The 25,663-nt window shown below is 46.8% G+C and overlaps 5 protein-coding genes across 5 annotated transcripts; 4 read left to right on the top strand and 1 right to left on the bottom strand.

The window, feature by feature from the left end:
* Nucleotides 1–3,864: 3,864 nt before the first annotated feature.
* Nucleotides 3,865–4,857, top strand: GIQ15_04287 (HMG box protein; the record flags this gene model as incomplete). The annotated part of the gene is made up of 1 exon (XM_033551704.1): nt 3,865–4,857. One exon carries the CDS (start codon nt 3,865–3,867, stop codon nt 4,855–4,857), a length of 993 nt encoding a protein of 330 aa, XP_033405434.1.
* An 884-nt stretch (nt 4,858–5,741) lies between these two features.
* On the top strand, nt 5,742–5,999 carry GIQ15_04286 (uncharacterized protein; the record flags this gene model as incomplete). The annotated part of the gene is made up of 1 exon (XM_033551703.1): nt 5,742–5,999. One exon carries the CDS (start codon nt 5,742–5,744, stop codon nt 5,997–5,999), a length of 258 nt encoding a protein of 85 aa, XP_033405433.1.
* A 7,341-nt stretch (nt 6,000–13,340) lies between these two features.
* Nucleotides 13,341–14,084, top strand: GIQ15_04285 (uncharacterized protein; the record flags this gene model as incomplete). Its single annotated transcript, XM_033551702.1, has 2 exons — nt 13,341–13,809; nt 13,861–14,084. 2 exons carry the CDS (start codon nt 13,341–13,343, stop codon nt 14,082–14,084), a joined length of 693 nt encoding a protein of 230 aa, XP_033405432.1.
* Nucleotides 14,085–14,789: 705 nt separating this feature from the next.
* On the top strand, nt 14,790–16,568 carry GIQ15_04284 (uncharacterized protein; the record flags this gene model as incomplete). Its single annotated transcript, XM_033551701.1, has 3 exons — nt 14,790–15,299; nt 15,353–15,413; nt 16,147–16,568. The coding sequence occupies 3 exons, from the start codon at nt 14,790–14,792 to the stop codon at nt 16,566–16,568; spliced, it is 993 nt and encodes a 330-aa protein (XP_033405431.1).
* A 3,722-nt stretch (nt 16,569–20,290) lies between these two features.
* GIQ15_04283 (uncharacterized protein) lies at nt 20,291–22,813 on the bottom strand (the record flags this gene model as incomplete). Its single annotated transcript, XM_033551700.1, has 5 exons — nt 20,291–21,249; nt 21,317–21,705; nt 21,766–22,078; nt 22,195–22,418; nt 22,473–22,813. 5 exons carry the CDS (start codon nt 22,811–22,813, stop codon nt 20,291–20,293), a joined length of 2,226 nt encoding a protein of 741 aa, XP_033405430.1.
* Between the last annotated feature and the right edge of the window lie 2,850 nt (nt 22,814–25,663).

Here is a 25,663-nt window from a genome sequence, read left to right as displayed (position 1 = left end):
TCCGCCGCGCGGTTAAGAAAGTGCAGCTCCGGCAGTCATTAACCAGCCTTCATATATCAAAGATCATCCGCGCCAGTGAGAGGCTGGTCTTCGATAAAGAGATCTTACTACATGAAAATAAGTCTCTTACAGCTGCACTTATACAAGAGAAGAAGAAAAGGAAGCGAGGCAAGGGCTTAGGCCTATTTGAAAAGGATAAAGCAGGCCAAGCGCAGATATTCTCTCCATCTAAGGTTGAAGCAGCAAGGCAGCGAGCTATCGAGGTAGAGACTAAAAAACAAGATAAGATAGCTCAGGCAGAGGAAATAAAGCTTCAGCGATCGATTTACCGCGATAATAAGACTCAAGAGGCTGCAGAGAAGAAGGCTCAAAGGCTTGCAGATCAACAGCAACGTAAGGAGGCTCTTAAGAAGGCCCGCGAGGAGACTGCAGCACGGCGCGCAGAGGCAGCGATTGAACGGAAGCGTAAAGCTGGTGAATTGGAAGCTGAGCGAATGGCTAAGAAGGCCAAAAAGGCTCAAAACAACGTCTCAAGCCCTATCTCACCTTCCCGATTAGGAAAGAAGAAGACTTCACCTTCTAAGGTTGCTCCTATCGATCCTATTGCTCTAATACCCAATTTCCTATCCCAACCGCGGGGAACCCGTTCCGGGCGAGTTATCAAGCCCAACTCTCGTTTCTTTTCTTAATCTATCTAATTTGTATGTAAACTAGAACCCTACTATCGTTATTTAATAGTCAATTTTATTTGTTATTTACGTTGTGTTGAGATATCTCGATATTTACACGCATGTTTGGACGTAAGGAGCATTTGGAGGTGGTGATCGTTGACTGGTGGTGATCGTTGACTGGTGAGATACGTTACCAAACAAAGCGGTTCTTAAGCTCAATAACCTAATGCAAAAAAAAGGGAATAGGGTAAACTTGTCATACAGTGTGAAAGGGCCACATTGTTATGGTAGAGCGCAATAATTTCCCTAGTACGTCTCCACTGAGATCCAAACACCACGCACTCCGGTGGTCGCGGGCATTAGATAATCCGATAACAGCAGCACTTAAAAGGCGGGATAATTTATTTCCGAGCGCTAGGCGTGGCCGTATCTCTTGATCTTCCGTGGCATGCACCTTAGCGGATATTTTGAGCTTGGCGTACTAGGGAAATTACCGCGCTCTACCATAGTATGGCAGTCAGGATCTAGGGACAATCGTTCCGGTAGAGAAGTTATGAGGAACTAAACGAAAAGCCCATCGGCCAAATCTGCTACTTACGCCGCCGTCGCCTCTTCCCTAGACGCCTCTAACCAGCCCCCGCCGTGAGCATCCCCTCACAAGTCACCATTTCATTTTATCGCAAAAGTCGGAGTCGTAGTCGGAATCTCCCTCGTCGGTTGTGATCGCAGCCGATTCCAGCGCTTCTTTGCGGGCTCTCCTCTTTCCCATTCATCCAGCCTAACCTCTGATTCACTGAAACTACGAATCTGTCCTCGAATGCTGCTCGAACAACCATCCTTATTCCTCTCCTCAAAATGGTACTGGAGTGGGATACAACGAAAAGTACAGCATTATAAATCTTATTGTCTGAGATACGAGATATTTGATTGATTTGATTGGTCAGGTGGGTCTGGAGCAATCTATGAGATTTCAATCTATCAAGCACTGATCATCTAAATACACGATATTGAGCTCCTATTTATGTTCCTCATACGGCCATGTATCTTGCCATCGCGGAGATGCCAGCTACAGCTGAAACAGGCGTTAAAACGCCGGGCGTAGCATTTGTTCGATGATGGAGAGCTGACACTGATATTTAATGAAACGGCGTAGTTGACTAACGTGTTTCGTACGATCAGGCAGTATTACACCGAATCTCCGTTCAACAGATATGGCCACAGTGATTCATGAGTCTCGTCTTCTCTCGCTGGCCGCAGAGAATAAAAACCTTAAAATAGAGAATGAAAACCTTAAGGAGCAGGCGGCGCAGCTCAGAGAGGTGAACCAGCCGGTCATCGCGGAAGCACATCGCCTCAAGGATGCGCTAAGGCAGCTCTGCGGGCGCATCGGTTTGGATTTCGCTGAGATTACTCGTGTCCCAGCATGAATTTTGCTCCAATATGTATGTAAAAGTTAATAGGGGAAGAAGAATCCACAGGTGAAAGTGGAAGGAAAACGCTGAACCAATGGTTTATATATATAGAGTGGCATCTCTTCCCTTTCTCTCACGCTTGACTTCACGGTCTTCACAAACGGCGGTGATTTCAAAATACAAGGATACCTATAATAGCACCGACTGGATGGTTGAATACTTGATGCTATATGAGCAGCAGGGAATTAATCGTCGTCTCCCCAGGCCTGGTATGTATTTAGGGGTCCAGATGCTCTGGTTGCTGTTCTGGGAATATGTTTTATGAATATGTCATATTTGCATTGCTCGCGGCAGATCGGATCCCTAGCCGACATTTACCAATCGACGCCGGTGGTTACATAGGTGTTGGTGTCAAGCCTTTACTGGAATCGACATCCCGAGGGGTGAGAGTGCTAAAGCATCTCGGAGCCCCCGTCGGGTTGGTGAACGTTGGCCGGTTCAGCCTATCTGATGCCACAACTTCGGTCGCTTCATCTTTCGCCCTTTAGCACCTCCCCTACCCCGATGGCACTATCGATACAGTCACAGGATTTACAGAACAGCAGGAGCACCATCAACCACTGCGGGATTCCGCATATTAGAGTCGCGGGGAAAAAACGCCAGAGGGGGGATTATATATTAGTGGCAAACACTTCCTGTCCGTATGGTAATGGCGTACGGCCGAGCTAGTTCTAGTCATAGAATATCCTCTCTACCTCTTTTTTCGCCTCGAGCCCGCCACAGCGGAAGCCAGTCAGGTCGCAAGGCTGGGTGTGATATCGGCAAGGCTGGGTGTGATATCGAAGAATTTTGCGCCCTTGCTCGGATAGGTTTGTAGATGTACTGGAATTCTCAAATCGCACTATTGGGGTTAGGGGTTGTTTCCCCATACCTCCCCACCCGCATGGCTCTGATTAGCACCCAGTCTTGAAAGATCTTACAGAGACCCCTGCTCTAAGCAGCCAAACGGGTGGTTGTAATAGTTCATGCAGGGGAGAGAGAAACAGTCTGGGTCCACCTGTATCTCTGCCATATTATATATATTATTTGCGGTTCTGGGAGGCTCCCTTTCTCTACTCATCTCACACTAATTCTCCTCGTTCGTTTCTCAATTTGCTCTTTTACTGCCTGCCTCACCCATGCAATTGTGGCAAAGGGAGGCACACCCCCTTTCAACAACAACAGCAGCAGCAGCAGCAGGTCGCATGGGAAGTGAGCCGTTTCCATATGACTGCTTAGAGGTAGAAACTCCAACGATGGACGGGCCAATAGTAAGTGCAGCACACCGGTATATGCCTGTCTGGAGCCCATCAAGAATCGGTTCAGGACTCCAACTGACCCAGAGATCGAAATATCAGAGTGGATATGGATCCAACCCCATGCACCGCAGTTTAACAGGAAGTTACCCACAAGACATGTCACTCCCAGTTTTGGTAAGAAAAACATTAGACTGGTTAACGCAGATTGAAACGAAGTAAACCGCTAACTAGAGTATGTCACAGACATACCCTCGTGTAGGGCAACTTCCAGTATCATCTACTGGCATTGATAAGACTGCAGACGATTTCAAAGGGGGCCTGGCTGTCCCCAAATCAAATACTAACAACAGAGTTCGAACTATAAGGCCAGTAAGGCTCAGACGGCGACCAAAGCCTGTAAAAGTGGCCAAGGGAGATGGACCAATGGTAGATGCACCACTAAGTGAGCTGACGAAGAATATACCACACATTCCAATCCGCGACATGGAAGCCTGGGTAAATCGCCCGGTTGAGACTCGGCTGAATGAAGCGAAGATAAAAAATGGTAAGATCGCACGACCAATGAACTCATTCATGCTATACCGATCAGCATATGCGGAGAGAACGAAAGAATGGTGCTCGCAAAACAACCATCAAGTCGTCTCACGGGCCTCCGGACAGAGCTGGCGACTTGAACCCCGAGAGATCCGAGATCAATATCGACGATATGCAGCTACTGAGCGACATAATCACCACAAAGCCCATCCCGGCTATAAGTTTGCACCGAACAGGAAGCAGAACACACCCATGAACCAGAATGGTGCCAAAAGCCTGAGTGCAGCAGCCAAGGAAGATCTTAGCGACTCAGAAGACCAAGGATTTAATATTACCTCCCACCCCCGTCTGGCAAACAGACGACGAACCCTGGGCCCCAGAGGTGATATTAACCGTAGCCAAACTTCAACCCCGTGCGACAACGACAGTATATACAAGAGCGGTCATTCCACCCCCGTGTCCCATTCGCATCGCGACACATATCGGAACGGAGATATCAACCGCTCGCAATGGGAGGTGAACAACCCCGGCGGCACACCTCACCCTGGTATCATATCACAACCACATTACTACCCGCCATCGATGCGCCACGGATTGAATATCGAAGACGTGACATATACGAGGATTGGTATGCCGGGAGGCGTGACCTGTGACACCGCCGCATCAGTGACCATCATGCCAGGTAGCAACGCGGAGCTTCTTCAGCCACAGACACTCTCTCATACCGGAATACCTGTCCCCATGAACGAAGTCCCAGTTGATCCACGGCTGTTAGAATTCGACCACACACGTACCCCACTGCTAGCCAATAATGGCAGCAGCTTTGGAGACCAACCCGACTCTTGGCAGTTTCCTCTAGCAAGAAACCAGCACTATCTCCATGGGTACATGTCTGTTCCCGAAATCGACCAGTGTCCTTACACCATGCTTCCACCATCGTGATAGCAGTGGGCTGACGCCCGAGCCTTGCCTCCACCAACAGGCGAGGAATTTAATGAATACTTTAGCGGCCCAACCGTAAACTGGTCATGGTCGGCTAGTCGACCAGTTAAGCAAACAAACGAGATAAGTGCCGTAAATAAGGTACAATAATCTCTTTCCCCCTTCTCAGGTAACCACGGCCGCTTCCTTCTCTCTACCTAGCTATCTACCTTATTGAATCATGTTTCCCCTTTTTCATCTTCTCGTTCCTTTTCCCTATTTCGGTTTCGTGGCGCCACAGATGGCCGCGGTTTATCCATTTCATACACAATCGAAGTCAAGGTTTGAAAATCTCTGATTAATTTCCTTTTAGCCAATAGCAATGCCTCATACTAGCACCAAGGTTTACGTACGAAGTACTCTTTTTCAACTCTTTTTCTCTACTCTGTAAGACATTCATTACAATGCGATTGCTCTACCTACGCGGCTACTCCGAACGTGACGCCATCCATTCAGCTAGGAGCCAAATGACCAGGGGCCTGAAAAGTCGGATATTACGGCAACCCTTTGCTAGGCCTAAATTGTCCAATCTCATTCATAGAGTTGTGGAAGTTGGGGAAAGAGGAGTGATTAAAGACAGATATATATTTACTATACACATATACGTAAAGCTTCTCAAGCAAGGTCACATAACTAAATCTACGCGAGGGATTTGGTTGGCCGCGCGGAAGCCAAAGTTAAGAATAATCCTTTTAATCTCAAACTGCTGATCGAACTCAGGATGGGCGGTTAACCTGGTCCATAGATTCTTTCCACCCATCAATCTCCCAGGGATTGGCGACTGCCAGGACGGAGCGCTTAAATGTCCTAACCCGGCAGCCCTCTGCCGGAGCAAGACGCCGCGAATGTGGCCATGGGAGCCAGAGCTCGGGGTGCTGCTGTCGTTGGGGACCGGGATTGGTGTATCCTCCTCGGCAGGCGGCACGGCGCCACCGTCGCGAGATAGTCAGGATGCGGGGTGCGGTGGCGACGGGTCGTCGGCGAGACGGGCGAAGGATAAATTCCCCTTTCGCCTGTTCCGCCGTCTCATGTCCTCCATGGACGGCGGAGCCGCATGGCTAGCGCTGATGAGCCAACTCAACAAGGAAACGCGGGAATACTGATCCAGGCCGAGAGTCGGCTTCCCGACGTCTGAGAACGCGGCGTGCTACGCCTGCCAGAGATTCTGCCTGCCGGTCCACTTCACGGTAAATGCCCTGAGCGATCCTCTGAGGCCGGCGCTAGGGATTTCCGGAAGACCTGAAGAGCAGTTTGTGAGGCTCGGCCCTCCGCGATCCGCCAGCTGGTACTGCGAGAGGCAGGAGATCGATAGCGCTTTTGGGACGACGAGTCACCATTCACGGATGGCAGTCGCGTGCATAGCCTGTCGGCGGAAGATTTCGCGGAAACACCTGTTGTCACTGCCACGAACGAATACAAGTAAAAAGCCCCGATTCTCCTAATAGGTCCTGTCGACATCAGGATACTGTACAGAAGAAGGAACAATATGTCTATGTGATTTGAGAGGCCATTCGCGAGCAGGGATTGTTGTTCGGGGGGGTCATTTAGGAACGGGTTTGAGTCAACTTGCCACACAACTGCGCTTAGTATGGAATCCGTCCCCTTAGGTAGTTCGTTGAGAATATCCTTGAGCTCTTCACATGAAATTTGGGTTGCAGAGTTGTAGAGAATTGCTCGTAGTGCAAGAAACGGAGGGCCATATATGTCACCAGACTGTGAGATTGATAGTCTTGCGGGATACATTGCGAATTGAGAAAATGAGATAATTGGAAATCGTATTGGGTGGCCCCTGATAACAGTCCCTATGGGAATTGGAGCCTTTATATAGCCGACCTTAGGCGTAGAGGCCGTGCGTCTGCTACTGACCCAGGACTCCAAAAGAAAAAAAAAGCTCACAATATGATGAAGTTTGAACTAAGTGGCTTGTCTTTTCGGAAGCAGCCTCTAGAGCTAGAAATACACGCGAGGTTTACAATTGCAGACGCCTCTCCCCACCATGCCTATCTACAACCTCGGGCGCTTCTTCCCGCCGTTCTTCCCGCCGTCATAGCTGGTGCCTGATCTCTTCTTTCCTTGTGGACGAACCGATTCTCCGAGATTCATTCCCTTAACATGGGTGTATTGCGGAGATGGTCGAATGTTTTCTTTTCCACACTCCTGATCACACCCGCATTGGTTGCATCTTTCCCTTGCATAGCTATTGCCCACCACCTTGGTCCTAAGACTAGAGCCGTATAGGTAGACCCCCTGCTTCTCTAGCTGATATATTTCTGCCTCGGATTATCAGATGACAAGCCATATTAGTACAAATTAGGCAAATGAAATCTTCAAGTGATTTCTCACCACGCCGCCCTGACTAGGACGAGTGTGTACATATGTAACGCCATATACGCCGTAGACCCTGTACACTAGCTGGGGAGAACTCCGTGGCCCCGACATGGTTACATATTCTACCGCATCCGTGTCGAAGTAGAGATAATGTAGGTCGATCGGTCTGCAAATATAGGCCTGTCACAGCATAGTTCTGTGGTGGCTGGCCTTAGTATATGTATGAGAAAGAGACAGGAAGTGACATGTCGATACATCTATGCTCTATGCATGCATGCGAATAGAAATCTGCGAAGGGGCGTTTGTTGTGTAACTAGAAGCTTAGATCCAACTACAGCCAAAGCCGCTAGTTAACCTAGTAGATATGGATTAGTTAGTATGACTTCGTATGTGTCTGGGTTTAGGAGGAACAATTCATACATATGAAAACGTGGCGGGAGATTTCAGGTCTGGTTGGCATAATTACCCATGCCCGACTGGTACATAACACAATAAAGACAAGCGACACGGGGCTGTCGTGTAACTATGTGGTAGCCTGCTTTTCGTTTGTGACTTCCCATGTTGCTCGAGTTATCCTTGGCTGATGATGGATGGGGGCCCACATGAATGAGTTAGGGTTGGCGCACACTTACACTAGGTTTCAGGAGATACCCGTGGTGGATCTCAACGTCCTCCGTTTCCGAATTCCAATGTTTTCCCACTTCGGTCCACTTTGGCGAATTCGCCCGCCGTCTGTGTGAGGTACTTGTCGAACAATTTGGCCTAAGTAGTGTGCAACGCGACATCGCGCCTCCACCCGAAACCGACTCAGGAACTCTTTTCCCCGGAGGCCCAAGGCTAGAGACGACTGGCGGGTCTAACGCCCCTTCAGGTTGGTTGGTTTGGTTGGTTTATTCATTTACCCTGACCTCTCCCTCACCGGGATATGCAGGCTACCACGGCTATGGCTACTCTCATCTATCTTTCCATGTCTAATTACATGCACGATCTTGATGCCTCGTCAAGGCCTGTGGCTGCTCTCTTTAGTTGTCCCTACCTTGGAATCGTTCCGAACTTTCAGCGAAATCCAGAACCGCGTTAAGATCGCTTCTACTGATCTTCCATTTCATCTCATTCCCTGAGCAATTTGGTGGTTTACCCCCTAGCATTAGTGAGAGGCTGTTGAACCTATCTCCTACCTTTTGTCGCAGAACCTGACGTTGCTGCCGTAGTCTTGGGCAGTCCACCAGCACGTGATGGACTGATTCTTTTGCTCCACATTCACATTTGTCACTGTCAGTATATTTTATTCGGTTTCGGAATTCAGCTAGCCATGAGTGACCTGTCCTGAGTTGTGTTAGAAGTCGTGCTCGCGCCCTTTGGAGTGTGGCGTAGAGATGGCGGGTGTGCTGGTCTGGGAGGGCGGTGTCGATTTTCCTCAGGTGGGCTCCTTTGGAGGACAAGGACCATTCGTCCCTCCATTCCTGCATTGTTCTGCTGCGGTTGGCCTCTTTGAGGATCAAGGCAGGCTTGGGGAATCTGTGGGTCGGGCTTGGGTTGATCGATTGTTTTGCGAAGTGGTCTGCCAGCTCATTTCCCTTGATTCCACTGTGACTAGGCACCCACTGAAGGCAGAGGTCTATGCCTACGGATTTCAACTGTTTTGTTGTGTGCAGAATGTTCTGAATTACCTGCCCTCCGAGTCGTTTTGTACGGTTTGCGATGGCTTGAAGAGCGGAGCGGGAGTCACTGAGGATGGTGTATGTGTGACGCTGGAGAGGCGTTGCTGTCCCTTCGTCCGCGTGGGATTTCCATACAAGGTAGAGCCCATGGTAGATAGCTAGCAGCTCAGCTGCTGGGACAGTCCAGTGTTTTTCCGGTCCGACTCCCACTTGAATGCAGTATTGGACGTGGTGCAGATTGTCTATAACCACCGCCGCTGCTCCAAGCGCAGAGTTCGCCTTTGCAGCGTCTGTGAAGACTGCTTTGGCTGGGTTTTCCATTATTTTCCTAGCTCTCTCGATAGCTCTAGCCTTGTCGGAGTCAATGTGGATGGCTTTGAACACTGGTTTCTGCCATGGTTCCGGGGGGCAGGGGTCGATTGTCTCTATGGGTTCCGTCTCCTCTCTACTAAACATCCTCATTGTGTCCTCTAGAGGGTAGTAACGTCTGCATCCATTGCAAGTTGCCCCTGCCATGGCCCTCTTGAGAGGCTCATATATCGGGTGGGATTGTGGGAGCATGCGGAGATTGGTGACCACATCCCGCGCCCGCTGTCGCAGCCTGACACGCAGTGGAGGGACGTGAGCCTCGACTTCAAGGGCTTGCGTTGACACAGTCCGGAATGCGGATAGGATCCTGATCAGGGCCGTACGTTGGACCTTGGTGAGGGCCTTGGTCTGCGTGGCCGCCTTCAAAGGGTTGTACCATACAGTGGAGGCGTATGTCAGTTTGGGTATTACACAGGCCGTGTAGAGCTGCCTCATCTGCTCCGGCCGCAGGTGGGACAGGCGCCCGATAGCGACACAGGTTTTGGTGGCCCTCTTGACCATATACTGTGTGTGTGTTTTCCAGCGCAGCTCCTGGTCAAAGTACACCCCCAGGAGCTTGACCTCTGACGATGGTGAGATGGTGTGTCCATTCATTGTGATGGTCCCCGCATTTTGATCTCTTTTCTTTTTTGTGAAGTGGATTAGCTCCATTTTCTCTGCTGAGAAACGTGAGCCTGTTCGTCTTGCCCATTCCTCGATTCTGGGGATGTCTGTTTCTTGGATCTTCTTTAGGTTGCTCTCGGCACTTGGTCCAGTTCTCCAGCGGAAATAGTCATCTATAAAGGCGGATGCTCCTCCGTTGTGGTCTACCGGCTGATTGATCAGGTCCGAGTTGAAGATCGTGAACAGGCCATAAAAGATTGTATTCGCTACTAGCTGCTCTGGTTCAGAGAGCATGCTGAAGGACCTAACCTAGGTATAGGCCTCCGTACCAATATTAAATACAAGAGGAGGTGACCAAGCCTCCACCACACTTCCCCGTAGTCCATCCCGCCTCTTGCCCGAAGACTCACGTTCAATCACTACTTCGGAGGTCCAGCCCCGGCAAAGCCTTCCCCCATGCCCCTTTCATGGTTTGCTCCTTAAGCCTATGTCGATACACCATGCCCGCTGCCCTATATACCCTTTCCATAGACCGACACGCGCATCCGTCCTCTCGAGCCACATAGAAGGTGTTGTAGACAGTCCTCGTCCATCAGCCATCGCCTCCATTATGTGCTACGCCCCATGACTGTTACATCACTTCGCGTTGCCCTGCCGAATCTCTTCTCTCCACAGGGCCGACCGTGTCTCGCAGGCTCTGCTCAGGTGGCACTCCTAGCCAGGCAGCGCGTCCTGTAACGTTTCCAGCCCACTAACCAATGGTATCTTCGTCTCCTCAACAAGTCCCAGCCGATGGCTGTTGAAGCCCTGAGTGCCGGCACTTCCGTAGTCCCAGCTCCATTTGCATAGGGAGTTGCCAGCTTCTCCGTGGTATTTGTTCGGAATCCTTCGTAGGTACCGTAGTTCGATCGCCGGAGGGCGGCAGCAGGAGTATAAGCCAGGTTGCCCGGTTCAGCGTACCTGGGCGAATATCCCTTTTTGCTTCGTTCGCAGAGTATGCCGTCCCACTAATATCCCTCCTAAGAGGCCACTCCGCTGTGGTAGTGTTCCTCCGAGCGCTGCACCGGTGAAGGCAGCCGCCTCCCAGCGACCAAGTACTGTCTCCATTCCTCCCGTTCCCTTAACGACGCTCTGCAACTTGCATCCCCATCCTCATTTCGCCTTTCCCTTAACGACGCCCTCGCACCCAACCTTTATCGAAGTGTTGTTGTTGATTTTGGGGTGTACGCGAGCGCAGGGCATCACGTTCCTTCCAAGTGAAAACTCTGCACACCACCACAGGTGTCCTTTCAGGTGGCCTCCGGGCATCTTTTTCGGTCGAGCCATCGAGATAACCTTCCCTACTTAGAATCTGGTCCCTTTTGAAGATTGAAGCCACCCGTCGGATGGTTTTCATACCCATTTGGTTGGCAGTCCTGTGTTGTGCGAAAGCAGTTTGTCGCTGACTTCATCAGGCGAGTCACCACCACCACACCTCCAACCATGAGAATCATTTAGCAAGAGGATCTCTATCGTAAGAGCATCTCTCCAGTACCCAGGCTGCACCGCGGGGAGGCGATTCTCTTTTGCAGCCCGGCGTGTCTGATAAGGCACCCTAAAGATTTACATAATCAATGACTTATGAACGTGCATCATCGGATTATGACGCCTTTGATCTTTTCTTTCTACAAGATAATTTTCCACAATGAGAGTTATTAAACTAGAGCCTGGCTTAATCTCCGGGGTTGAGTTCATGCCTAACAACCTTATCATAATGGAAGATGACAATCCTTTTGGAAACGGTGACCTCCTTCAATATATTGCGAATAAACCCAACCAAGCCCAAGCGGCTATATCAAGTCTACCATCAATACCCAGCATCCTATTGAAAGAGTCGGTATGCTTGATTCTCCTTGATTTTCAGGGTTCACCTACTAACTTTTCAGAGGTTTCGCCGCCTCCTTGAACAGTATTTTAAGTGTGACTACGAGATTCTTTCCAGCCTGCAAATCCATCAGGTCAGTCGGACTTGTTCCATTCGATGGGACTCCGAAGGGCAGGAAAGACTTGTAGCTCACGTTGCTTTACATGATGTCGCGCTGGTGGTTCCAGGCGGCGATGCGATATTGGTAAAGGAGAGATCAATGTAAGTTTTCCGCGGAGGTAACTTACCTTCATTGGTTTTGATTGAATCAATATCATATCGTCTTAGCTGACACTTTTATAGAATAATGTGTCCTCCCTACTGTCTGTCTATAGTTGTCTCTCCCTACACGCGCCAAGTCTCAACAGTAGTGACTGTTCTCGCGCGGGCAAAAGCCAAACCTTCCCAAACATGACTTTCCTTTTAATGAAAACCACTCTCCTACGAACTACTGGCCTTTCTGTAACGAAATGATCTATTATTATGCGACCCGGAACTCCGATTAAATGTTATCTGGGTTACCATATTAGGTTTACTAGGCTGCTGCAGGCCTGGGTTGGTGAATATCCTCAAAGATCATTTCGCCATGGCGATCACTAGAGAGTCCTGGGTGTTCTGCCTGGTTGCTGTCACAAGTGTGTTCTAAATGCATGGTCTCGGCCCACTGATCAAGGTCTAGGGGGTAAGTCGGGTAATTCTGTTGATCCATGTCCTCTAGGAATGCAGAACCACTCCATTGATCTTGATTGATAGAAAACTCTGGAAGAAAGGTTGACTGGCACTGATCCGTACCATCTGGGCCCCCATTCCGCAGGCTAGGACATAAGTGATACCCTGTTGTTTGGCCCGGGGATTGCCCGTATGCAGGTTCCAACAATGCGGAGTGACGAAGTTGAGCAGCTAAGTCTATGTAGACGTTAGCTATATGTAGCAGAAACTTCTCGGTAATTTAATCTCGTACCCGTTGCAGCCTCCTCCCTGGCGGGTAACTCGATTTCCGGAATCGTACCGCCGTCAAGGCACGGCATTTGCCCATCGTCACAGCGATTTACTTTACTATTATCGGTAGCTAATGGGCGTGTGGCAATTCCATTGCTGCCTAATAGGCCATCTTGCTTGTGCGCTCTTTTCAAGTGTTGCCGGACCAGTCTTGGCTGTTTAAATAACTGCCAACAAAGAGGGCATTCTAATCGTTTGGGCCTATCTGACACGCGAGCCAAATCAGAAGTAATTCGCTATCGATGCTGTCAATACTCACGAGTGTCTCCGTGTCTCTTAAGGCTTGATCTCTTCGTGAATAGTTTGCCACACTTCTCACACGAAAAAGCCATCACGCGTTGGTGAGATGTTGAACTAATGGGCGTCTGCCTGGCTAGCCAGTTTATTGCATCATGTGACCCACTTAGTTCATGTCAACCACGCCAGCAGAACTCTCTACCAGACAATCGAGACAACAGAATAGCCTAGCAACAAGCAGCTGAGCCCCCTCGGTACGAACACCACGGTCTCGGATATCTTTGATTCTCCGTGAATCCATAGCTTGTCTAGTTTGTACGCTCACTTCCTTCCCTTACCGAGAAATGGCTATAAATAAAAGCTTCTGCCCTGGGAATATCCCTATTGCCATCCAAAGGTTTCGAAATGACGATGAGCTTGCTCGGTTCAAGTTCAATACTCTTACGCAACCACTATCCGGCGGCCACTGTCAAATCTACAGGCTCGGATTCTCCGACAATGTCGACTGGGCCGTTCGAATACCAATACACCTAAGCTCCTATTCTAAGGTGGAAATCGTCTCCGTTCTTATGACAGAAATCGAAACCCTCAAACATCTAGAGGATTGCCAATTCCCATGGTCACCGAAATTAATAGGCTATGACATGACATTTGACAACGCTGTTGGGTTTCCATTTCTCGTTTTAACCTGGATCCCAGGCGAGCCTTTAAGTTGGACAGCGATAACCCCGAAGAAACGAGTGGATCGCGAGAGGGTTCTCGACCAGATTGCGAAGATTATGGTATCTCTCATATCATGTACACGCAGAGATGGTTAGCGAATCTTATTTACCAGCAAGGCGAGGTAATTACTGACTTACTTAGGTGACTCGGCATTGGAGTACTTCACGAATAAGATCGACCAGAAAATCATTCGAATATGTCAAGGCCGCCTTCCCGAACTCGAAGTCAACCATTGCCTCCTTTTGAAACGCATACTCCCAGAGGTCCTACACCCGGAACTAGATAATGCTCCGTCGTTCATCGACCATGGCGACCTTTCAGCTGGAAATATTATTGTGGACCCGGAGTACAACATCAAAGGGTGAGATTCACAATGCGTTGTTGAATAAAGCGCTGCTGACATTTATCTTTTATAGGATTATCGACTGGGGCTTCGCTAGTTATCAACCTTTTCAGCTTGCTGCTAGTCTCCCTAGATTCCTAGCAGTAGAACATTCTCCTGGCCTTGAGCTATATTTAATGTTACAGAAAGACCGAGCGAACTTTCTGAAGGCATTGCAGCAGGAATTGCCGAACTCTTCAGTTATCGTGCCCCTGCTACTGAGACTATATTCGGCGCCAGACGTCGATTACAGAAGGCTTGTTCTAGAAGCGATTGTCAGTAAAGGTCGGCAAAAATGGTTTGCAGACAGACCTTCGTTATTTTCCGATACCCCGGTAGACTTGAAGTGGGAAGTGTCTGAATTTTTTGCAAGGCCGAGCGGCCGAAAGAGTGGGCTCCATGCCACCGCCTTGATGGAACGTCTGGAGTGTTGAGAATACTTCGGCTGGATTCAGCCATGCTGATCTCGGTCTACTCAATAAGTTTACTTTGTGTGTACGCCAAATAATGCATCCAGTTTTCGGATATAAAGAGCCGTAGCATATGTGGGTAGCGGTGCCATATGCAAGAAGCGGTGCAAGCTGAAGGCGGCGCAATGGTAGATGCCGTCCAGAATCAAGCTATATATATGGACTCACTCTCCGGGTTTAAATTCGCATACCTGCTTTCTTACCACAAGCCAGCCAAAATGTTAGTTGGAGACTATATGCCTGGGCACTTTCAAGCCCTTCCCACCCTCGAGGCCGCACGTGCAAAGTTCAGAGCTATCAACGGTGATGAGCTTGTAAAGGGTGTTTTTCGGCCCTTTTTTGTTGATGGTGGAATGGAAAAGAGACTTGGCCTGACTATCCTCCATCGCCATTTTGACTTGAATGCCGATGAGAGGCTTGTCGACTACAACGGAACCTCTCTTCCTTGGCCTGCGGCTCCCACCCAGGGGATAGAGGAACCCTATGCGTCCATCTGGTCAAAGGCCGCCGACGGCACATTCCGGCCTACCGAGTATCGTTATTCTCAGAACCATAAGGCGGCGGCAATCGGCCCGGCAGAGCTCAGTTTTATGGAAGAGTTCGATAAGCTCCTTCAACATCACGACGCATCGGACCTCTTCGGCCTTTGTCTCTATCCAGGAGATGACTTCGAAGGCTCCTGTGAGATTACCGTGGGTCGAGCTAACATCAATTTGAAACCGGCAGATGTAAGGCGCCCCCTTCTCTGAGTGTCATTTTGGACCCTAACGAAGCTCTACAGTATCCTAGCGACCTCCAGGTAGTGGACACCACGTGGTTCTTCTCTGCACCACTGTGGACTCGTGGGTGTAGATGCACATGCAATGCTAGGGCTGAGAACCATCCGCACGGGGTCCATATTTACACCGTCTCGGGGTAACCTGAAGAAGCTCATCGGTTTATTATGTTTATACCGACCTTGTTTCCTTGGTCTTGAAATTCTCACGTTGATTTAAATTCCTACTTGGATAAATAAATTGTACGCGTTTTGAGTAGATTATCTACAGCAGCCTTTCTTACCGGAACGGAACTGTGGCTGCGAATATTATTCTGTAACCGTAAGAACATGTAGTAATATAGCCTGGGTTGAGGGTTGCAGGGGTCTACAGGACTCCCCTCTGCCTTGACGTAAATAGATCCCTTGGCGTAGAATAGGTTTGTAGTCATGTGATGTAACTAACACATGATCGCTTTCATTCCAGCCCCCTTTCACTCAGCCTTCATTAAAGCACAAGAGCAGCGAAACGCATAAATATCGAAGAAGTTGGTTAGCTAAAGATAACAGAATGTTGCCTCACCCTCACGCTCACCCTCTGCCAATACCTCATGGTCATGTGCCATGGCTTCTCTTTCGCGTTGAGCATGAGGATAATTCCAGTTTCAACAAGCACTCCATGTGCGCACGGAACCAAGATGGCACTAGTTGGCCAACATTCCTGGAAGTCGACACTCATTTATCTTATCGCAAAACTCCGACGCGATTTTTGTCCTTTTTTAGCAGCTGGAGCCGAGCGTTACAGTGGCGAAAACGTCTAGAAGCAGAAGGGAAACAGGAACTCGTTCTTATTGTGGTCTGGGCGAAGGAGTTAGGAGGCGTTTATGACGCGGAGGAGCTCGCGTCTAAGATGGGATACTCTGATTCGAATGCTGACAATCGAAAGCCAAGGAATCATCGTGATGAATATCTAGTGGATCGTGGAATTGGAGATGAGTATCGCGTCTTAGCTGTTTTTGAGGGTGGTGGCCCCGACTCCGTTGTGACGTTTGAATGCTCCTCTTACAGGATTAAAACGACACTCCCTAACGGCTACTTTACTGGAAGAGACGGAGAGAGTCCATTGGAGAAAATTGGGAACGAGATTTATCGTCATACGGGCGTGCGCGACGACTCTCTCCGCGATTATCTTGTGCAGTCTGTGGCACGAACACCGTCTTTATGGTATTTGGTGGGGAGTTGAACGTCGATGAGAACATGGTGGCGTCTGCGTCTCAGGTGTTGGACATTCGAAAACGGCGGAAATCTGGGGCATTTGAGGACCCAAGACTCGAAAATCAGCTCGCGGAGGAAGAGGATGAGCTATAAAAAAATATCGTCCCAAGTGGCATTCCTAGGTCTCTATGGGGCTACGGCAACCGGACCCATAGCTGGCCCCGTCTGCGGACCAGCGTGGCCAAGAGTTCGCGTTCTTCGAGCCTGGCAGGTCCGAGGGCCACGGACCATGGACCGCTATGGCCCAACGACTCCAGTCTCCTGCCCGTGGATCGAGGTCACGGGGGGCCCCCAGTCACCCCGCCTCGGTCCCTGTGCCGGAGACTGGTCCGGGCTTTAGACCCTGGCCCTATGCCCACAGACGCCCTAGGGAAGCTGACTCGTTTCCATGACAGGTATTGGGCCACTTGGGTCATCAGCCCCTGTTCCCGGGTCCCGTTTGGGCCAAGGACTGGCGCGCCGAGGTAGATTGGTGAAAAGTTGCAAAATCGGCCTGCGTTACAGGAGTCAGTCCTGTTTCCTCTTTTCGTCATGCAACTAGGCGGTCTAGCGACTGCGGACGCGGCCATCATAGTGTGCCTTTGTATTGAGTATTATAGTAAAACTGTCACTGGTTTGATCGCGAGTATAAGAGTATATATATATGCTCCGCAGGCCTCCCTTTCATGGGCTGTAGTGTCAAGGCCCCATCGTGGACCTGTCGTCTTCTTGGCGTTTGGGACCTCATATGTATCACATCACGTGATTATAGTAGCTAGAGCGTATTTGTCTAGGCTACGCCGCAGATGGTCTGTAACACTTGCGTCGCGGGGTATTGTTGACCAGGCGAATTATATGGCGCCACGTCCATTATTTGTCATAACATCCAAGGATATGATTCTCTATAAAGCTGTGCCATGCTAGTTAAAACTTATTTATTTCCTCTACGTTCTTAATATCTCGAGATGTTTAATTTCAACTAAGCACATCTCGCAGCTTCTACTTATATCTCAGACACGATTGTATCGGACCTATTTCTCTACTAGAATGGCAACACGGCGCCGCAAAAACGAATATTATGCTATCGTTCGCGGACGTGTCGACGAACCTACGATATTCTCGTCTTGGTACTGTACGTCTCTTTAAGAATTCTTGGTGGCAAGGGACTAATTCCGTTTTGACAGGGGAGATGCACATCCGCGCATGACTGGATGTGAAATCACTGCAAAGGCCTTTTCTACGCTCGAAGGAGCACGTGCATATATGAAAGGAAAGGGAGTAACGGAATACAAGGAGGTTATAAAGGAAGGGGCGGGAGAAACTACTCCGCTGCCAGGACAGGAAGCCTTCTATGCTATTGCCAATGGCAGGATGCCTGGAATCTACCCTTACTGGTGGTATGTATCTTCTGTATGATTGCCACAGCAGGTTGCTAACATCTTGAAGTGGCAAGACAGAGCCAAAGGTAAAAATGGTCTCTGGAGCTTGCCACAAACGTTTCAGAACACGTGCTCAAGCGGAGGCCTTCATTGAGGACTGGAAAATATCTTATACTGATGTATACGCAAAAGCTGTATACGAAATATTGTCTAAAGACTTCCGGCCGCGAGATATGAAGTTGGACCTTAGTGAGCAAGGTGCAGATTTCTGGGAGGAGAGGGAAGGTTAAGCTTGGGAATATTGTTATAGGAATAACGACATGTGAAATCGGTGTGTCCCCACTAAACCGAGGGCTCGCTGCTTGGGTTCAACACCTAAGGCTTTAACGGGTTATAGTAGTATACTGTCAGTGAAATGAAATCGTATAATAAGGCCGATATTAGACTATACGTGCGGGATAACGTCGACATAGCTCAATTCTTTACTAATTGATCAACCTTATGCTCACTCCCGACCTTTCTTTCTACCTCATGTTCCTGACAGTATCTCAGACAACTTCCACTATTTCGGATCCTCTTCTGATACTTGAAATTCATCGTCACTTCGACAGCCAAGCGAGACGGAGGATGCAGTACATACTGTAGTTGTCGTGAATGACACAGCCCTTCTGCCCGTCTTCTATTTCTTACTTTGCTGCTTGCATATTTTTTTTTCTTTCTTCTTCATTTTCCTTATTCTCCTATTTGCCTTTTCCTCATTTTTCTCTTTTTCCTCTTCCTCTGCTGTTTTGCTTCCGTTTCCCCCCTGACTTCGGTCGCGGGCCTGGTGTTGGTAACCGTCCTGGTTTTATTTCGTTTCTGTGACTTGGTCCGTTCCTTACTCTTTAGACTAGGGATCTCTCTGCGAGTAATATCCTTCTCCAGCCATTAGCCTCCTATCTGTGACCTTTTAGGAAATGCACTCCTACTACCTTTCTTATATCAAGCCCTAAGTCTGCCACGCCTGTGCTCTGTAGGGTAGGCTGGCCTGCGGTTACCCCGTTTCCCCCAATGATTACTCGTAGAGGTATAACGCTTTGCGCTTTTCGCCAACGTGGTTCTTTCACGGGCAAGGCCCCAAAACTTGCAATCCAGATGCCTGTTTCATCCATAGGCCAGGCCTGGTATGAGAAATTCTCTGCACCCTTGACCGTTGGGTGCACCATCTCTATCCGCGATACGGCCCTGCCTCCAAATGCTCCTTTCAGGATTGGCTCTTCGATGGCCTGGTAGTTTGTCCTTCCCGAAGGATTAAACTTGTGTGGAGGAGGTGGTGTTATAACCATGACTGTGGCACCTTGAGAGATATAGTAGGCAAAAATAGCAGAGGCGCCTTTCATATACCTGCTCCATCTGCTCGACGACATTTTTGATTTGAGACATGAGGGGTGATTCTTGTCCATTAGTGAGCCCATAGCTATACTTAATGTCTGCATCCCGTGCTCATGGGCCCATCGTTGAGCGCAGTCGTACGGAACACCGCTCCACATAACTTGGCGATTCCGGGTACATTCGTGGGGGAACTTCTGAAGAATCTGCACCTCCTCATCAACCGACAAAAGCTGGCTAACCGCCAAACTTGCCATTAGTAGTTCTAAACTATCTTTTTGGGCCGGTGCACAGACGTAGTGAAGGCCCTTGGGTACCCTTTGTTCTGATCCTGCCACCTGCATCTTTCGGGGTACATCGCAGCGGCATCGAGGGTTAACCGGATGGTTAACACGCTCGTCATCGAAGCGGAGAAATTTGTCACAAGGCTCGCATTTGTAGAAAGGACGACTGGGATTTCCTATACGGTTTGAACTTCGGGTTACTCTAAATGTCCCTAGGCCGCCACAGCATCTGCAGCGAGGAACAGGATCTTGGCCTTGAGCTATGTTAACGGACATAACTTTTGCGAGAATGGTGTGTGCTTTTAGAGAGAGCTGATCAGCCTTAATATGTTAAACGTGCGCAAGGTATTCAAGTGAAAATAAGATGGTAGTTTCCTGTAGCCCCCATGGCTTTTAGCGCCTGGCATGTGATAAATCGGCGAGTTGGCAGACGTTCTGAGAGAAAGCTTACATACTCGCGTGTGTAGTAGTAATGTAGGTTATGTAATAAATAGTTTCTATTGAGTTCTATGGCATTATCATACATAAACGAAAGTAGAGAAATCAGAGAATATCTAATAGCCCGGGTAGTAGGCATCAGACGGTTTACGATAAGTTTTCAGTAGAGGCCAGCTCTAACTGCCTACGCTATAGAGGCGCCTGGGTCCGTCGCTGCGGGGTGTCCACAGCGGATGCCAGATTCAAGGGAGCGTTTTGTGGACTATCAGGGCATGATTCTTAAGTTGTATCATGTCTTCCAGGTCTACACAACAGGTCGGGCATCTGATGCGGTCCCCGGGCTTGATATGTCGAAGGTGCCTCCGCCGGAGGTGCTTTGTCACTCCCCCGGGAACCGAGTAGCCTTTTAGGCACCAGAAGCAGTACAAGGGCCGATGGTCCTCCATCACGGCCTTCAACGCGATATCCCTCTGGCTTGGGGGTGGAGGAGCACGTACCTCGGCCTTTACCTCGACCGTAGCGTCGGTTGACGCCTTTGCGACTCGCCGCTGGTCGCGTGGCAGCTTGCATGTATCCCCCTCCTCGAAGAGGCAGTATTCTGCCACCGCATCTATCGCCTCTGTGCGCCGGAGCATCTCTTCCCGCAGGTTCTTACCTGGAAGGGAGAGGAGCGCCGAGATCAGTCGTTGCTGCTGCGGTGGCACATCCTCGTTGCTGCCAAGGGACTCGTTGACCGCCTCGGTGATCTTGATCCCCGAAAGCTGCCGCTGGATCTCACGCAGAGGCTCCTCGTAGTCAAACTTTTTCTGTATCTTCCGTAGGAGCTCGGCCTTCGCCCTGCTTCGCGCGGTCGCTAGCTCAGTGTTGAGCCTCTGGTGGAGCGTATACTTGTGGGTCCCCTTGTGCTGCGCGATGGGGCGTCCCATGCTCTGACTGAGCTTATTGCGACGCTTTATCAGATCCTCGATGTGCGGGAGCTTGTTGACCGAAGACGCCTGGGCGGTGGTCAGACATCTTGGCCGACGCGGGTGGACGGAGCGAAGCATTCTGCATGCGGCACGCATGATATTGTCCTGCGGTTCGATGCCCCGGACGATGGCGGCAAGGTCCTTATCTACCTTCTTATGGAGGTAGAAGTCGAGGAACGTTCGCGTGTCGGAGTGTTGGAAGATTAGACTCCGAACCGCGTCGCTGATTTGGCCTGCGTGATGAAGATGTACGATGAGTGATAGGTGGTTGGAAGGATATATTTACGGTGCAGGACTTACCGCTGTTATCCAGCGCCTTTCCTGCGCCATACCTCAAGCTGTAAGCCCGAAGGATCTGAATGAATGTTGATAATTCCCCAATGATCCTGATCGACCTCCAGAGTGTCTGGTAGGTCAGGGCCTCGGTGTCGGATACCTTGACTCCGTCTGCCGTTTGCTCCAGCTTTCGGAACACCGGGATATCGTCTAGCTCCGGTTTCAGGGGAAGGCGAAGCTCGTTAGTGCCCTCGGGGATGCTGAGATCGAGAAGTTGTTTCGCCGAGGTAAGGACCTCCTCGCCCTCCAGGCGGCCAAATGCACCATCGGCGAACAGGAGGCCAAGGAGCATGACGTGAGGGCTGAGGATCAGAGACGGGTCGAATATAATCTCTGGGATCACAAAGGTAACGCTGATCGGGGAGTGAGTTAGCTGGATAGTCATCGGCCACCGCAAGGGTCGGTTCACATACGCATCTTTGTCTCCAAGAAATGTTTTGGAAAATTCCGGGGTAAATTCGATCAAGATGTTGTTGGGCCCGCCGTCAGGGTCGCGCAGGAGGGTGACTTGGATGTCCTGGTAGCGTACCTTCAGCAGCGCGCCCGGGCGGTTGGCGGTGAAGCCGGCGAGCTGGAAGTATAGACAGAGGCAGATACGTAGCCGCCCATGGCCGAACTTCTTCTCGGTCGTCGTGACCGTCGTCTCGACAATCTTGGTAAGGTCATCAAGGTAGACGACCGACTTCGGGCGGCCTTTCGTTGAGAGTTTAAATAGCTTTACCAGCGCTGGTATTATCTTAGACCACAAGTTATGTTAGCATGAAATGTCGCCGCTTGGCTGCCCGCGGATTCTAGGAGGGGGAAGGGAGATAGGGTGGAGCATGGTACTTTCTTCACCACACCCCTTGATGTCTCTTTGTCTATCTTTTCTTGCTTCTCCCTCTCATAGACTAGTCGAAAGACCTTCCAGTAGGTCTCCAGGGAGCTCTTGTACTGCAGCCCCTGCCGTCGCCTCCCATCTTTGCCGCGGCGTTGGTTCAAGGACCAGTGGAAGAAGGTATATATTTTCACCACGTCTACTTTCAGATACATCTCCTTCACGTCTTTCTTCAAGTAGGCGCAGAAACTGTATGGTGGTGAGACCGGGAGCAAGATCCTGTTAGGATCGGGGCAGACTTACTTCAACCACTCTCGCTCGACCCGGTCGAGCAGCTCCAGCGACTTGGGCGCGTACTCTTCGCACTGAAATGAGTTCCCGTCAAGGGTGTTTAGTTGCTTAAGGTAGAACTCCCGTGAGTGATTATTGTCCGCCAGCAACTCCGCTAGGTCGTCGGCGGCTTGCTGCTCCCCTGCGTCATCTTCCCCGTCACCAGCATCAATATAGGCATCACCGTCTTCATCCTCATCTTCATCTGGGACAGTTATACTAGTCTCTCCGCTGGCGTCGGAGGACGAGCAGTCGCTTAGAACCACAGCGGCTTCGTGGCTGGTGTTGGTAGCGACTGCTGTGTGGCGTGCCATGTTCAACCTGGCGGGGAAGGACGGGTATCAAGAGGGACTTGGAATAGCAAACTGGACAGAAAGGGAGCCGGCAACCAGAAAAGAAAGGGGAACGGTAGACTGGGGCAGATGGGTGAGATGGAAGCTTGGGGTGGAAGGGGCCTGCTGGGAGCAGACAGCCCGCCAGGGGCGGACGGTAGCCATCGCTTTATAGCTGGAAAATGGAAGGCCATTTCTGGCCTTCTGTCGCAGAATGGGCGAAGCGGTTGAGAGAATCATGTCGCAGCCGCCCGGTCTTGGAAGATGGGTGACTGACTGTGAACGGAACGGGACCAGAAGAGAGAGAGATGTGGGACGTCGACATAGCGTACCTGCAGGGGAATTAATCACGTGTTGGTGCGTGGCGCGTGGCCGGTACGGTGAATGGAAGGCCAAAAGCGGCCGCAAAAAAGGCCAAATTCGGCCCTCTCTTCACCGTTGGAAAGATTTATAGAGTAATAAAAGCTACTTAAGGATTATAAAAATACTATTAAATAAACTATAAAGTAGATTAAAGAATATAAAAATAGTATTAATATATTTAAAATAAAAACTAAAGATAAAAGGACTACTATTAAAATTTATAAACCTAATATTTATAAAGAAGATTATACTAAACTAAAATACTTCCTAAAAGAATATAATATTTATTTAGTAATTAAACTAAGAGTTACTAATATTAAGAAAGTTATCTTTATAGAATCTTATATATAAAAAGTAGTAGTAATATAGTTTAAACTATATCTTAAAGATTAAACTAATATTAAAGAATAATTTATATTATATATAGATATATTTAATAACTATATATAATTTAAATAAATACTTAAATAATTCTTTAGAAATACTAATAGAAAAAGGACTTTATAATATAAACTATAGAGATTTAGATAAATTAAAGATATAGTATAATATATAGTATAACTATAATAAATTTATTAAAAACTAGGAATTAATAATAATAAATAAAAAATAGCTATATTTAAATAAGGATTTAAATTAGAAACCTAATATAAAATTATTAAAATAGAACTATATAATGATTTTAAATAAATAGTTAAAATAGTAGTATATATTAATAATTAACTCTATAACCTATGAAATATATAATAAGAAAAAAGCACTTTCTAGAAAGAAAATTAATATAAAGGATTAAATAAATATAATAATTATAGTACTATATCTATAGAATTAGATACTACTAAAAAATAACCTTATAATATAAAAAAGAATTAAAGATATAGAGATAAAAAGTTATATTTCTACTATAAGAAATCTAGATATATTATAAAAGACTATAGAAAGAAATAAGGAAATACTAAGAAATACCTTAATACTACTACTATATCTAAGACTAGTAGCTATAAGAAGAAGTAAAGTAGAGAAGGCTACTAAGACTTATAAAATATTAAATAATACCTTAGGGTAATAAGGAAAACTACCTATCTATAGCTACTAGAGGGAAAACTTAATAATATATATAAATAAGTACCTAATATATAATAATAATAAGAATAGTAAAGATAGAATAAATAGATTAAATAAAAAAATAACTAGTATCAATATAATAAAATACTATAATAGGATAAATATATAATCTAATAATAAGCCTAAATTAAAGAATTAAAATACTAGAATATATAGATTTAAAAGGAGAAATTAAATTAAAATATAAAGATATATAGGAAATAAATAACTAAGAAAGTAAAATACTATAGATAATATTTAAAAATAGTTATAAACTACTATAGAAATAAAGAAAGAAATATAATAATTAAATACTTAATAAATATTAGATAATATATAAAGAGAAAGAACCATACTTTAGATATAATATAGAAAAATAAATAGAAGTTAAAAATTTTAAATATCTATATTATAATAAATATAGATAGAACTACTACTATAAATATTATACCTTTAAAGAAATATAGAAATTAGAATAAAGATTTTATTATAAAAATTATATAAAATATTTATTATATAAAGATAGTAAAGATATCTACTAAAGATACTATATAGATAAAAAATATCTAGTATATATTAATAAGTACTTAGAATAAATAGATAGAAAAAGTATTAATATAATAGATTAAGAAAATATAATACTATATAAATAATTAGAAGTCCTATATTAAAGAATAGATAAATAGATTACTATATAGTATAAAGAATATACTATATAGTTTAAAAGAAAGATAGTAATAATATTAATTAAAAATAATATAATATTTATAAAAGTAATTATAGCTCTAAAAGAGTTAAAAAGACTAAGTAATATAAATAATAAAATATTTAGACAAGGACTTAATAAATAAACTTAGTTAAAAAGAACTAAATAAGGAAATTTAGGCTTTAACTAGTATTAAAAGACTATAGAATAAAACTTATAATTAATAAACTAGGATACTAAAAAATAGATAATTTTAATAGTCTATAGGATTTAAAATAAATAGAAGTCTAGCTATAATAAAAGGAAAAAATTACTTAATAATAGTAGTTTAATTAATAAAGCTAAATATATAAGTACTAATGAATTTAAAAGCTATTAAGAACTTTATAGATCTAGAATTTATAAAGTAATTAGGGATTTATATCTAAACTAAGAAAAAACTATATAAGCTAAAAGGCTTTAATAAAAACTAAAACTAAAAAATTAATAAAGAAACTAAAAATATAAAGGTATATATTAAAGAATAGTATAAAGAATTAGAATATTTTAATATAATAAATTTAAAAAGTTATAATATAGTTTTAAAATACCCTTAATTAATAAAATATAATCTAACTATTAACTAGAGAGATAGTATATTATAATTAGATAATAAAAAC

This window comes from Arthroderma uncinatum (genome assembly GCF_011692745.1).
Source record: "Arthroderma uncinatum strain CBS 119779 chromosome Unknown scaffold3, whole genome shotgun sequence".
In the NCBI taxonomy this organism is placed as follows: Eukaryota; Fungi; Ascomycota; class Eurotiomycetes; order Onygenales; family Arthrodermataceae; genus Arthroderma; species Arthroderma uncinatum.
Note: the sequence above shows the minus strand (reverse complement) of the source record. Positions and strands in the feature narration are given on the sequence as shown.